The 13,431-nt window shown below is 43.9% G+C and overlaps 1 protein-coding gene across 6 annotated transcripts in view; it reads left to right on the forward strand.

Moving 5' to 3' along the window:
* The first annotated feature begins 2,030 nt into the window (after nt 1-2,030).
* The window catches only part of SH3GLB1 (SH3 domain containing GRB2 like, endophilin B1), a 34,966-nt gene continuing 23,565 nt past the window's right edge, over nt 2,031-13,431 (forward strand). For 3 of the 6 annotated variants that reach the window (XM_058658822.1, XM_058658834.1, XM_058658841.1), the window contains exon 1: nt 2,034-2,443. In XM_058658822.1, the coding sequence (XP_058514805.1) occupies nt 2,372-2,443 (72 nt within the window). In that variant the 5' untranslated portion in view covers nt 2,034-2,371. Of the gene's footprint in view, nt 2,444-13,431 lie in introns of all 6 variants that reach the window. The other 3 variants (XM_058658820.1, XM_058658831.1, XM_058658848.1) reach the window with 2 other exon arrangements.

Raw genomic sequence — 13,431 nt, forward strand, 5'->3', positions numbered from 1 at the left:
TATCAACAAAAGAAACGTGATTAATTCTGGGAAAGGAGGAGGGACAGAATGTCAGGAAGAATCCATCTAGTTTGAAGGAGGATGGAGCAACACTCAAATGCCTGCAACATGTGATCTTGGCTTGGATGCTTTGGCTAAACAGAAATTGGAATGATCGGCAAAGCAACAGCAGGGTTTCTAGGCAAAAGGTATCCCGAGTTTTTGCAATATTCTTGCTTTCTTATTAGACTGGAATTATTTCAAGCTAAAAAAGTTTGTTTGCTTTTTTTTTTTTTTAAAGAATGGGATGATGATGAGAAACATTTCAGACAAGAAACAACAGCCAGGACAGAGCAACTGGTGGTGAGAAATCAAAGGGGGTCCATCTGCCTGGCCAAAGTAATTTGGGATGCATGATCCAATTTACCAATAAGAGGAGTCCATTAAGAGCGACATTTAGGAAACGCAAGCTATGACAGGCTGACCACTGATACACCGAATCTGACAGTGAGCGGCCTGGAAATTTGGGACTGGTGGTGGAGCTGCAAAGAGGGAGCCTTCTGAGGGCGGTACACACCTTGATTTGAGTACTTTTTTGTTTAACAAGTCTTGGGGAACCCACTGTGTTGCCAGGAATATAGACAATAAAAACATAAAAATTAGAAGGTAAAGGGTCAGTCCCCTTGGGAGACCCACACTGGGTAAGAGAAGTGCAATCCATGCGCAAACAAAGGCCAGAAATGGGTGGGAGAAGGTCTGGAGGACGGTGGGTTCATTTTCAGTCTTGACCTCAAGTTGGAATCACCGCGGGGAACTTTTAAACTTTCTTCGCCTGCCCAATCCACACTCTAGATCTTGTGCTTTTCCACACAAAGGCGAAGACAAACAGCAAATGATAACTGGAGCTTCTGGTTATGTATTTCCTTCCCACATCGCTGGAGAAAACACATTGAGATGAAAGAGACTTGGAGTGTTTCAGGCCTGGGAGAATCCATGACAAGGAAAGTACCTTAAGAGGCGCCGTTTTCAGTCACCACAACAAAGCACACACTATTTAGACGTTCTGCTCGCCCTTAGAACGCTTTTACTGCACTGTCTTTGAACCTTTATCAGCAGCTAGTGCTGTCTCAGTAACCAAGACCAAAGCCTGAAAGTGAGCTCCTTGAACTGCTTGGCTGGGCATGCAACTTCTCAGCCCTCCTGCTTCCAAAGGACATAAACACAGCAGAAGCGGTGTTTCCTTATTCCTGAAACGGCAGTGTGTCTCTTTCCACCCAGTTGAGCCTGACTGAAGTCGCTGCTAGCAAACGCTGATAGCACAGACTGTTTACAAAGTTACCAGGAATACGTTTTTGGTTTTGTTTTGTTTTGTTTTTGAGCTGACATCACCTCATATTCTTACTCCCTGCTAAAACTAATTGTTAAAATAATACCTTAAATCGCTCACCATCTTGCATTTCTTGGTGGCCTCCCCCTGACCCTCCAAGGGTGCTCTGTAATTCGGCATGCACATGTGTCAAAGTCCCTAAGACAACAGACATACAGAGCTTGTGGGGGCGGGGGATGGGGAGGGTCTGAACTTCAAGGCACAGGGTTGCGAGCTTGAGCTGAGTGCCCCCTGAGTGTGGTGTTTTCAGCACCGCCTTCAGTACCTGCCACACAGTAGGCACTGAAGGTTGGCGGATGAATGGGCAACAGGCTCGGTGGGGACAATATCTTTAACTCTGTTACGCACAGGTTAGTAGAGTGCCACCCAGATCTCGGGGTCCAGCGCGACGCCCCCGGTGCTACAAGATGACCCAAGCCTATTCTTATTTCACACATACTACACTCGTATACCAAACAGGTTCTCCTCATTGGGAGGCTGGGGAGAGAGAGGGATCAGACTTGTCTGTTCCTTCGATTCTTAAGACGTTAAAACGCGCCAGGGCGCTGAACCCCACGAGGCCGCTGAACCCCACGAGGCCGACCGGCAGGGAGCAGGGTGTGGCTCCCGGCGAGTCGCTGCGCCGCCGCCGTCCTCCAGGAGGCGCCGTAACCGCCATCAGCGCGGGCGAGGCTCCGCCCCGCGGCCGGCGCTCGGCTCGCTTCCTCCGACGGGGACGCGGCCCCGCCAGGCGGCGACGCCCGTCGCTCTCCAGCCCGGCCCCCGCCGCCCGAGCGGACGTTGGCCGCCCTTCTCCCGGCCGCCCGGGCTCCGCGGCCTGTTGGGAAGCGCCCGAGCGCGTTCCTCGCCCCACCCTCCGCCTGCCCCTCGGTGGAAACGACAGCTGCTGCGGCGGCGGCGCCGGCGCCACCTCCCTCCACCTCCCACGTCTGCCCCCCGCGCCCCGGCCCCGCCGCGGCGCCTCCCCGCTAGCTCAGCCGGCGCTCCGCCCGGCCGCCTCCCGACATGAACATCATGGACTTCAACGTGAAGAAGCTGGCGGCCGACGCGGGCACCTTCCTCAGCCGTGCCGTTCAGGTAGCGCGGCTGGGCGGGGGAGGGAGAGGAGGGTGGAGGCGCCCCCTGAGAAGGGCCTAGGAGGGTCCCCCGAGCGCCCGGCCCGAGGCGGCGCCGACGACCCCCGCTCCCCGGCGGGCCTGCCGCGGCCCGAGGCTTGGGCGATGGGCGCGGCCTGGTGCCCCTCCGCTTGGCACTGGGCGTTTTCCGTGTCTCGCTCCTCCCCAGCTGCCTCTGCGGGGCGGCGGGGCGGGGTGGGGACGCTTCCCCGCACCCGGTCCCTGGAGGACACCCGGAGTTCACCTCGGGTCGAGGCGCTGCCCTGCCCCCGCACCAGCACCTCGCGCCCCAGCCTCCCCGACCCCCCGAGTGACCCCTCCCCGGCCCCCCGAGTGACCCCTTCCCGGCCCTCCGAGTGACCCCTTCCCGGGGCGGGGGCGGGGGCGGGAGCCGCGGACCCTTCTGGCACCAGCCCACCCCTTCTTTTGGCCTCTCGCCCTCCCCGCCGAGGAAGGAGTTTCCTCTTGCAGCCCCTCCACGCTGAGAGCGCTCTGCCAAGACAGCGCCCTCCCTCCAGCCCTCTGTCTTTCTAAGAGGACTGTCCCCTGGGCTTGGCAGCCGCAGGACCAGTGCCTATCGCCAGTTGGCAGCCCAGCTCTGCCAGGGCCACGGAAACCTGAAGTTTTGATTGTCAGCTGTCCAACTGGGGATTACCGGCTGGAGTAAGGAAAGGGTGAAGAGGATGAAGAAAGGGGTGAAGGGTTAAGTTGTTGGGTCTGGGGCTTCTAACACAGTGCCACGGGGACGTGTCTGTCCCAGGGAACTTTAAAGCTTTCTACAAACGTCACCCACGTTGGGCTAACACAGTTACATCCAGGAACAGATGTAAATTTCACAGCATGGTTATAAACAAATCTGCTGTTGAAGTTCATGACACAGTCACAGTAGCAATAACATTCTTTTTTGTAAAAAGAATACAAATTTAATTGCTGATGCTCGTGCCACGTTGGTACTGAAACGTCAAATCTGGCCTGTTGCTTTGCTGCCTTCCTTGTCCCCCATACCCCAGTTTCGGCACAGTTGGCGCCTACATTGCCCTGGTCCAACCAAAAGCATGGAAGAGCCAGAGCAGAATAGCTGCCTGTGTTAGGAAAAGCTGTGTGTCAAGTGTTTGCTGTTCGTTGGACTTATTAGCTCCAATCCTGTCCATCACTTTACCAGGGGAATATTATTAATCCCCTTTTATATTTAAGGAAGCAGCCTCGGAGAGGCTAAGTGGCTTGCTTAACTTGCATGGTTAGTTAAATAATCAGGTGCTGTCTGACCTGGTACTGCAGGCATGCTGCTTGCTTTTCCTAAATAAGCCGTTTCAACTAAAAGATATGTAGGATAACAAAGTCCTGTGGCCTAGAGAGGCTTTAAATAGAAGGCAGCATGATGTGAGAATTTAAATATCAGCAACAAAGAACACTTAAGACCTGAGAACTCCCTTCTAGCTTTTGATTTTGGAGTTCTGAAACCTGTGTAATAATAAGTTACCTGCCTTGGGAGCGAGGCTGGGGTGGGACGTTTGACTGCTGAATCTGTATTGTGACATGTGTGAAATTTGTTCACTTTAATCTTAAAGGGTCAGTGATTAAGGTCATGTGTACCCCAGAAGTATGTAACACACTTGATCTTAGCGAAAGGCCAAGGAACAATACAAAGAAATATATGTGCAAGCTATGGAGTTGTATGGGAATTACATTAAATAGTGCAAGAAGCTTTTTAAATGGGACTTTATATTTATCAACGCAGTGCTTACTTGGTAAATACAATTTTAGAAAATACAAAAAATAAGATACCTGCCTTAACTTCTGCTTCTTCCCTAGAATGTTAAGTATAAAGACATTGAAATTTTACATAAGGTGCAAAGGGAACGAATGTTAGAGGGTCTGAGGTGAATTTTGATGTCTGAGACCCTTAGAATTAACATTAGTGACAATAAAGGACTAGAACTTTAGATATTTTAGTGTTATTGCCTGTGCTTCTATATGATTATTGCCAATTTGACACTGTAAAAGGCTACTTCTAAATACAGTTAGATGTATTTTAGGTACATAATTCATGCAACTTGAAAAGAACTCATCCTAGAATTTAGTGTGATTTAAATTGTTGATAGGTACAATTGAAAAGTCAGTCTATCAAATATCTCAAAGGGAATACTTCCCAAATTGATTACTTGCTTACACTTTCAGTTTCTTTAGAGAAAAGTATTTTCATTTTACCCTAGTCCTTTAGCTATCAAGTTGTTTTCCATTTGGTCTTACATGCTTAAGTGCTTCCTTCATGTCTTCCTGGTTTCTATTCTGGACATTGGTGAAATAGCAGTAAATGAAATTAATTAAGAGTCTGCCCTCCTGGTGCGTACATTCTGGCAGAAATAACCTTGTGAATACATCAGGTGACAGAAAAGAAAGCCAGAAGAGAAGTAATGGGCAGAGTAGTGGCTGTTGCCATGTTGTGTAGCTAGGGTGGGCAGAGCAAAGCTCTCTAATAGAATGAAATACAAAGGGATCTCAGACAAGTCTAATGGAGTCTAGGGGACAGCAAGAACAAGTGCAAAGACTGAGCTTGCATAGATACCAGGACAACGAGTTGGGGAGCTGTCACCATAATGGGAGAAGCCAAAAATGTGGCTTAGGTGACGGTGGTGGCAGAGGAGGATCAAAATCTCTGTTGGCTGGCTGATGGGCCCTGAGGCGTGAAAGCTTAATCAAGGATAAATCCAAGATTTTTACTCGCGTCATTTATAAGGGAGAAATCACAGGAGAAAGGGGTCCTTTAAATGTGTCATCTTGAGTCAAAAAAAAAAAAAAAAAGGAAAAGAAATTTTTAAAATATAGGTCTGTTTGAGAAGCAGGCATCCACAGGGTATCGCCCCCAGTGCCTGTGGTGCCGCCTGGAAGGTGGGAGCAGAAATTCAGTTTCCACAAGCATTGAGGAAACCCCTTTTTTTACACCTTCATTACTGCCTCCCAAGATCTGAATAATCAGGAGCCAAAACTAAGAATCAGTCAAGGCCAGTGACACCAATGTGGGACGCAGGCATCCTGACCACTGGGCTGCCTAGGGAGATACTTACTGAAGTATGTAAGGATAATGACCTTATGAATTTAAGGCATTTCAGAGGAAAAAAGGCAGAGGTAGTTGAAAGATTACGGTGATGTCAGTAGTTGTTGAAAGTGGGCTATGGGTTTATAAAATTTCATTATCACATTTTTCGCTATACTTTTATATTTGTGTATGTATTTGGCATTTTCCACATACATTTTTAAAAATAAAACTTAAAATTGCTTGAAGAATGTAACATGAAATTTTGAATTGTGGTTAAATATGCAACAAAGCACTTTTTTTTTCAGTAGTTAATGACTGAATTCCTAACTGTGAATTGAATTGGCGTCAGTATAATTCCAGAGTACCAGGTTTCATGCTAAGAATGTTTAAGAGTTGTGACAGTAGGGCCTGGCATGGTAGTCTAGTGGCTAAATCATCACCTTGTATGTGCCAGCATTGGGTGGCAGTTCTAATCCTGGCAGGCCCACTTCCCATCCAGCTCCCTGCTTGTGGCCTGGGAAAGCAGTCGAGGACGGCCCAAACCCTTGGGACCCTGCACCCGTGTGGGGGACCTGGAAGAGACTCCTGACTTCAGATCGGCTCAGCTCCATCCACTTGAGGAGTGAATCAACGGATAAAAAATCTTCCTCTCTGTCTCTCCTCCTATCTGTATATCTGACTTTCCAATAAAATAAAGTAAGTCTTTATAAAATAAAAAAGGAGTTATGATAGTAACCCTGTTCAAGCAGTAGGAACAGGAGAAAGAACGAAACTTTCTCATTTCTAAATAACAATTCCCATTTAAATTAAATTGTTCTTGAAGGAATAATCTATTCACTGACTCTCAAATTGCCATACATTCTCAATTTTACCTAAAAAAAATTTAGGTTAAAAAGTAAATGTATTCCTTGTTTTAAAAACAAACCAAACTGTTGAAACATACTAGAAAAATGAGTTTTATCATCGTTCTCCCCTTTTATAATTCGTTTGTAAGCTTTGGTACTTTAAAATGAATGTTAGGTAAGCATGTATAAATGAATAAGGATGTTCTTAAACTCATTTGGTTGATTACTTCGTTTTTTAACAATTCAGAATAGAGTACAGAAAGCATGAGGTCATTTATCCCTGCCACATCATTATTAGTGATTTCTTAAAATCTGTCTTTTTAATCCCGACTCTTGAGTATTAAAAGCTTTTTTACAATCTCACCTTTCACTGATGTATATAAGCACTGTGCTTTTATCAAATTGTTTTTAATTTCTAGAATAATTGTGTTCTTAACTGACTCTAGGTTTTTGTTTATAAAGTAACTTGAATGGCTCTGCCCACTCTCTCTACACAGATCCTTTTCCCCTAAGCCTCAGCTTCAAGTCCACTGTGAAGGCTTCTCAGGCCACAGAGTTTACTCTACAGTTACATACATTACTCTTCTACTGAAGGAGTATGTAAGGTCCCTGGAAACTCCAAAATTCTGTGACTGAATGGCTTTCACTTCTTTAAAAAGATTGTATGTCTTAAGGAATCAGCTATTTTTTTCCTGTTCCCCTATGACAACATCTAACACGGCTCATGTTACTTTGTCATTTTAACCAATCAACTTAGTCCCTATGTGCAGTTTATCCTGTGAAGGGAAGTAAGAATCATTTAGCATGCTAATTTTGTTGTCTTTGCTAGTATTTGTCTAACATTATTTTGGCTTACCTGGAAAGTATCTAATATCAGTCTAAAGTATTACACTATTCAGCCTACTTTTATTGACTGCCTGTTAGATGTTTGGCATTGCAGATACAAAGATGCCCGTTTCTATCCTCAGGGATTTCACAATTTAGTCCTAAATTTACCATTGTTACTCTTTTTACTAAATACCCGCTTTGCAAATGCTTATTCTTTTCACCTGATAAATCAGATGAATGAATAGGAGATAAGATTTTAAAATATTTTCATTTATTTAAAGACAGTGTTATGAAAATACAGAGATCCTCCATCTTTGAGTTCACCCCCTAAGTGACCAGTCTCCAGAGGTTGGGCCAGGGCAACGCCAGAAAGCCAGTAGCTTCTTCAGGGTCTCCCATGTGGGTGCATGGGGTCATCCTTCACTGCGTTGTCAGGTACGTTAGGAAGGAGGTACATGAGAAGTGGAGCGGCCAGGGTTCAAACCAGTGCTTAGATGGGGTACTGGTGTCACAGGTGGCAGTTTTGCCCTCTACACCACAGTTATAATTCCAGGAGATAGACTTTTCATTATGAATTGATACTGAAGCAAAAATTTGGCTCACCATCTACAGCATAAATAGTTACCCCTTGCTGTAAAGTGAATTGCTTCCAGAACTTCCCATGAAAACCAAATTCTGAGGCTATTCGCATCACTTAGCAATGAGCCATGGTTATTTGCACATGATTGATCCATCCTTCAATGTACGTTAAATCTGGAGTAGTATCTGATACTGTGTAAGTGCTATGTAAATTGTTCTAGCATATTGTTCATGAGTAACTGCCAAGAAAGGCTCAGTCTTGACTCAGTACAGAAGTGATCATCATAGGGCTAACTATAGTCTGAGACTGTTGGATATCAACAACAAAAACAAAAAAGTTAATTCAAGAAGAGTATTCATTTTAGTTTTTTTGATGTTCTGTATTAACTGATTTAAAGTTATATTTTGAATTGCATGAAGTTTTTTGTTTTGTTTTGTGTTTTAGAGAAAGTCCGTTAAGTCTGGTTTGGAGGGTTATTCAAAAATAGTGTGCCTGTGTTGGAAATGTACAGATGACTGTGATGGTGACATTAACAAGCCCTGTAAGACACATTCTAGAATTCCATTTTGGCCAAACAGCACTCTCAAACCCTCCCAAAATCCTACCTCCTTGATAGGATTTAAACTGAAAACTTTACCATGTTTCTCAGGTTCTAATATGTACAAGTCCACACTCAAAATCCATACATTGTCTTACTGTGTAAAAATTATGTTTAACATTACTTAAAACTTATTTTCACACTTTGGTAGTATTGCCATTAATTTAATAAATTACTAGCTGGAAAATAGCAGAGGCCTAACTTGCTACACCGCAAAGCTGGTTCCAGCTTGTTAATTTGATGTTAAAATTTAAAAAATTCTGTGAGTGAGGTAATTAGGAAATCCACAAAGTTCATTCAAAGACATGGTACTTTGGAAAGTATTTTTAAGGTGATGACAATGCTATAAAGGATGTTAAACTCCTTCATTATCAAACCATATCTAGTCAGTATATTCCTGATTACTGTATTCCTGTGTTTAAAATCATCAGACTTGTAAATCAGTTACTTAAGTGTTATATGGAGAAAATACTGATGATAGAGCAGAACACCTTAGTGAAATGACAGGAATAGCAATCAAGATCTTAAATGAGCGGAAGAAAGAAGTAATGTGGTGGGAACCAACCCAGTTGATACATATTGAAATAATTAGGTCTGAGCTCAGCACAGTCTCAGTCTTGGCTGCACATTCTAAAATAACTGGGGGAAATCTTTAAAAATTCAAGTATTCACAGGCTGCAACCAGTTTGATTAAATTAAAATCTCAGGGGTTGGAGCGTATATTAGTGCTTTGTTTGATTTTAGAATTTATTTATTTAGTTGAAAAGCAAGGTGAGAGAAAGACAGACATTCCATTGACCAGTTCACAGCCCTGGCTGAGCCCGATTGAAGCCAGGAGCCAGGACCTCAGTCAGGTTCATTCTATGAAAAATATATAATAACTATTTTCATTTTTTCCAAACTGATTATTGAAGTTACACTATGAATTTTATAAACACCAGATATTTTCTAAGAAAATGATTTCAAATATAGTTTCAAGCGGTGGGCATTTGTCTTCAGTGATGAAGAAGTTGGGATGCTTGCTTGCCGTATCTGGGCACCTGGGTTTGGCTGTGCTCTTGATTCCAACTTCTTCTCATGCACTCAATAGAACTCAGCAGAAATTGGATCAGCTGTATACACAGATGTGACCAATTCACAGATGGTGAGGTTGAATCCCAATACAAACACCTTAGGAAAAATGTGTAGTCAGTCACAACTTAATCATCATTCAGATTATGATTCTTTTCCATATTAATATAATATTTTTGGAATATTTGAAATGACTGTTAATATGTTGAATCTTAAAATATCTATTTAGCTGTGCCAAGAGTAGGACTGGTTTGATGGCTTAGCTAGCCAACCTTTCACCTGCAAGTGTCAGCATCCCCTGTGGGCACCAGTTCATGTCCCAGCTGCTCCACTTCCCATTCAGCTCCCTGCTTATGACCTGGGAAAGCAGTGGAGGATGGTCCAAAGCCTTGGGACCCTACAACCATGTGGGAGACCTAGAAGCTCTTGGGTTCAGATCAGCTCAGCTTTGGCCATCTTGGCCATCTGGGGAGTGAATCAGCGGATGAAAAATCTTTCTGTTTCTCCTCTCTGTAAATCATCCTTGCCAATAAAAGTAAGTAAATCTTAAAAAAGAATACAGAAGAGTAAGTGATACTGTTGAAAAAAATTTTAAATATTAGGAGGTAAAGCTATCATGGACTGTAGAATATAGATATACCTAAAGTGAAATGTAATAATTATTTCCTCTCTTGGAAAACCTGTAGAATTTATTACTTGTACTTAAGTGAATAGTTTATGTGAGCCTTCCATTAGAACTGCTATTTTCAAAATACAACAAAACAAAAAAAGAGCTGCTGTTTTCTGAGCAGGTTTTGTGCAGATTATCAAACTGATATGAAAAGTATTCACACATTATTGTTTAACTATGTCCTACTGAACTAGAATAATAACAGAGCTATTCATTGTATTTATTCATAGAATCTTACTTTGTAAGTCAGTTTACATGGTTCTTTGTTGCTTCTTCAGGCTAGATAAATAAATGGTATTGCAGATATTCATTATTCTGCTATACTTTTTTATTTTCAGGCAGTGGCTTTACTCACTAAGCCACAGTGCTTGCCCCTGCTTAAAAAAATTTAGAGAATTCGAGTTTGCTCTTTTCATTCTAGAGTGTCTTTTGAATTGCTACCAGATAAAGCCTACTCATTTTTTGTTTGTTTGTTTGTTTGTTTGTTTTTGAGAAGCAGAAATAGAAACAGAGCTTTGATCTAGCCCCTAATGCTGAGGACCTGATTCTGAATCCAAGTCTCCCACTTGTGTGGCATATATCCAGTATGAACCATCACCTGCTGCCTCCCAAGATGCACGTTAGCGGAAAGCTGGAATTGGGAGCAGGATTGGAATTCAAACCCAGGCTCTCTGGTATGGGGACAAATTTCCCAACTGATGTCTTCAGTACTCAACCAAACAGTTCTCTGTTAGATAAAGTTCAACATTTTACATTCTTTTTAAGTTTTTTTTTTTAATTTTAATATTGTTTACATAGTTGAGAGGGATGCAAACCCATGTGGGCCTCTGATTAGGGTGGAGTGGGTCAGGTACGGGGGAAGATGGGCGGGACAAATATTTCAGGTTTTTTTCCTCCTGTGCCCACAAAGGGGCACTCATTGCTGTCGAACTACATCAACACCTGTAGATGAGGGACAGTCATTTAATGATGCGTTGGGGACCCTGGTATGGACAAGAGTTTTCTGAGGGTATTGCTAGAGTGGTTTTCGTAGTTCAGAGAAGTTGCTGGTTTCATTGCTCCAAGATTGAGAAAGTCTTTCTAAGGTCTGTTGGTTGACAGAGTCCACCTTAGTGCATCCCACAGACCTAGGAACATGCCACAAAGCTTAGCCAGAAGAAGTGTCCAACCTGTTCTGCTTTCCATCCTCTGCTGAGGCAGTTGTAATCCCCAACTGGCCTAGATTAATTGGCTGTCATGTCCTGTGAGCATCTGAACATGCTGTCTACCTCATAGGCAGCTACTGAGGAGGCCCAGTCCTGATACATTCACTACAGTGTCAAACCACACATCCTGTGATTTTTCCCATGGCTTGGCTCCAAGTCCAGCAGTCCAGTCAGGGAGTCTCTCAAGTCTCCAAGGGAGACTCACCTGGGATGACCTCAGACTTAGGAGTGCCAGCCAGTACAGGCTCAGGTTCCATCTGTGATCTGTACCACCCAACATATGTACTAGTAGATGCTGCTGCCTGCTCAGTTCCGCTCCAACCCAGTTTCTCACGCAATGTCATGGGTACTGTGGCCCAGCCCAGCCATCCTGCCACAGACCTGATCATGGGCTCAGCAGCCTAGTTGGGGTGACCTGCTATAGCTCCCTGCAAGGCCCACCCCAGCCCCTATTTATGCATGCGCCATCCTCTGCTGCAGTTTAGCCTGTCCTAGCTGGAAGCTCATCCAGCGCTCGTGCACACCAACAGGTGCTGTAGCTTAGCTCAGCTGCACCCACCCCTAGACCTGGCCTTCGCATTTGCTGATAGGTGCTCCCACCTTCTCCAGCCTGGCCTATACCTGCAACCCTGGCTCTTGTGCTTACCAGTAATAGGTACAGCCTAGCAGGAGAGGAGTGCCAGTAGTTCCCCTGACAGGGATGCTCATGCACCTGCCAGGGTGAACTGCAGTGCAGTCTGTCATAACTCACACCCAGTCCTGGCACTTGACACCTAATGTTGCTGCCTAACCCTGTTGGCCTGCACCCTTCTGGCTCAGCACCCTAGTCCAGCCTGGCCTAGGACCAGACTGGCCCACCCCAAGTCGCAGCTCTTGAGCTCACCAGTGGAAGTAGTAGTCCAGCAAGGGATTCCCCGAAATTCCCCTTCCTGGAAACATCCCAGCCCTGGGTCTTATGTGTACCAGCAGGTGCTGCGGCCCAGTCTGAGATGGCCCTCAGTCTTGGCATTTGCCAGTAGATGAGACAGCATGGCACAGCCCAGAATGTTTTATATCCTAAAAAAAAACAAAAAACAAAAAACATAGATTTATACTGCTTATATAGTACTTTTCATTTAGTTCTCTTAAAACAGAGACCATGTCTTCTGGTTCTCAGAAGAATGTGTAGAAGCTTGACTTCATCAGTACTAATTTTTAAATTCTTGGTTATTAAAATATAAATTAAGGCTTTCTAGAAACAGATTAATAGTTAATATACATAAAAAAGATGCTAATGATCCCATAGAAAGGACCCCTTTCTCCCTCTCCCTTACAGACAGAAAAAAAAGAAAACATTTGACCCACCTTTCTCCATACTTGATCCCCCCACCCTGATCAGAAGCCCACATAGGCATGCATCCCTCTCAACTACATACATAGTATTAATAATAATTTTTGAAGAATAATACAACTGGAAGTCATCATAGAACTATATACTATTCCTGTAGATCTTCACATAGATTATTTCTCATGATTCAGTCCCAGCCTGTTCCTTTCCTGCTCAGAGATGCTGTCTCTCACTGCTCCCATCTCATAGTCTTCTAAGCACAGCTTTCCCATCCCTTCCCCATCGAAGCTTTCCCTGTTTTGCTCTGTTTTCCAGAAAAATGAATTCTTCTCAGTACTTAAACTCATTACACCATTTAAGAAATAGAACCACCTATGTTAATTCCCTCTGCACAGCCTTATGTCTATTGTCTGTCCTTCCTCTTATAATGTTAGCTGCCTAAGAGCAAAGATCTTACCTGTATCGCTGGCTGCAGAAACCCATGTGCTTATAGCAATGTCTGCAATCTATTTAGATTCTTTTTTTTTTAAACAAGTGCTAACCACAACCTATGATTAGCTCATTGACATCTCAATTTTAGTTTATATACAGGACCGGACCGGCTGCTATATACCTTAAAATGGCTATAGGGTACCATTCAGCTGTCTCGTGTCTATTTCATTTTAGTATTTAGCCATTTGTTGTGTTGAAGTATAATTTTGTTGATCTTGGCAGATTTTGGGATAATCTAGACTGGCTTGTAACTCTAACAAGATATTTGTCGACATTTAAGGTGCAGAACATTTTTTG

The sequence above is a fragment of the Ochotona princeps genome, chromosome 2 (genome assembly GCF_030435755.1).
Source record: "Ochotona princeps isolate mOchPri1 chromosome 2, mOchPri1.hap1, whole genome shotgun sequence".
NCBI lineage: Eukaryota > Metazoa > Chordata > Mammalia > Lagomorpha > Ochotonidae > Ochotona > Ochotona princeps.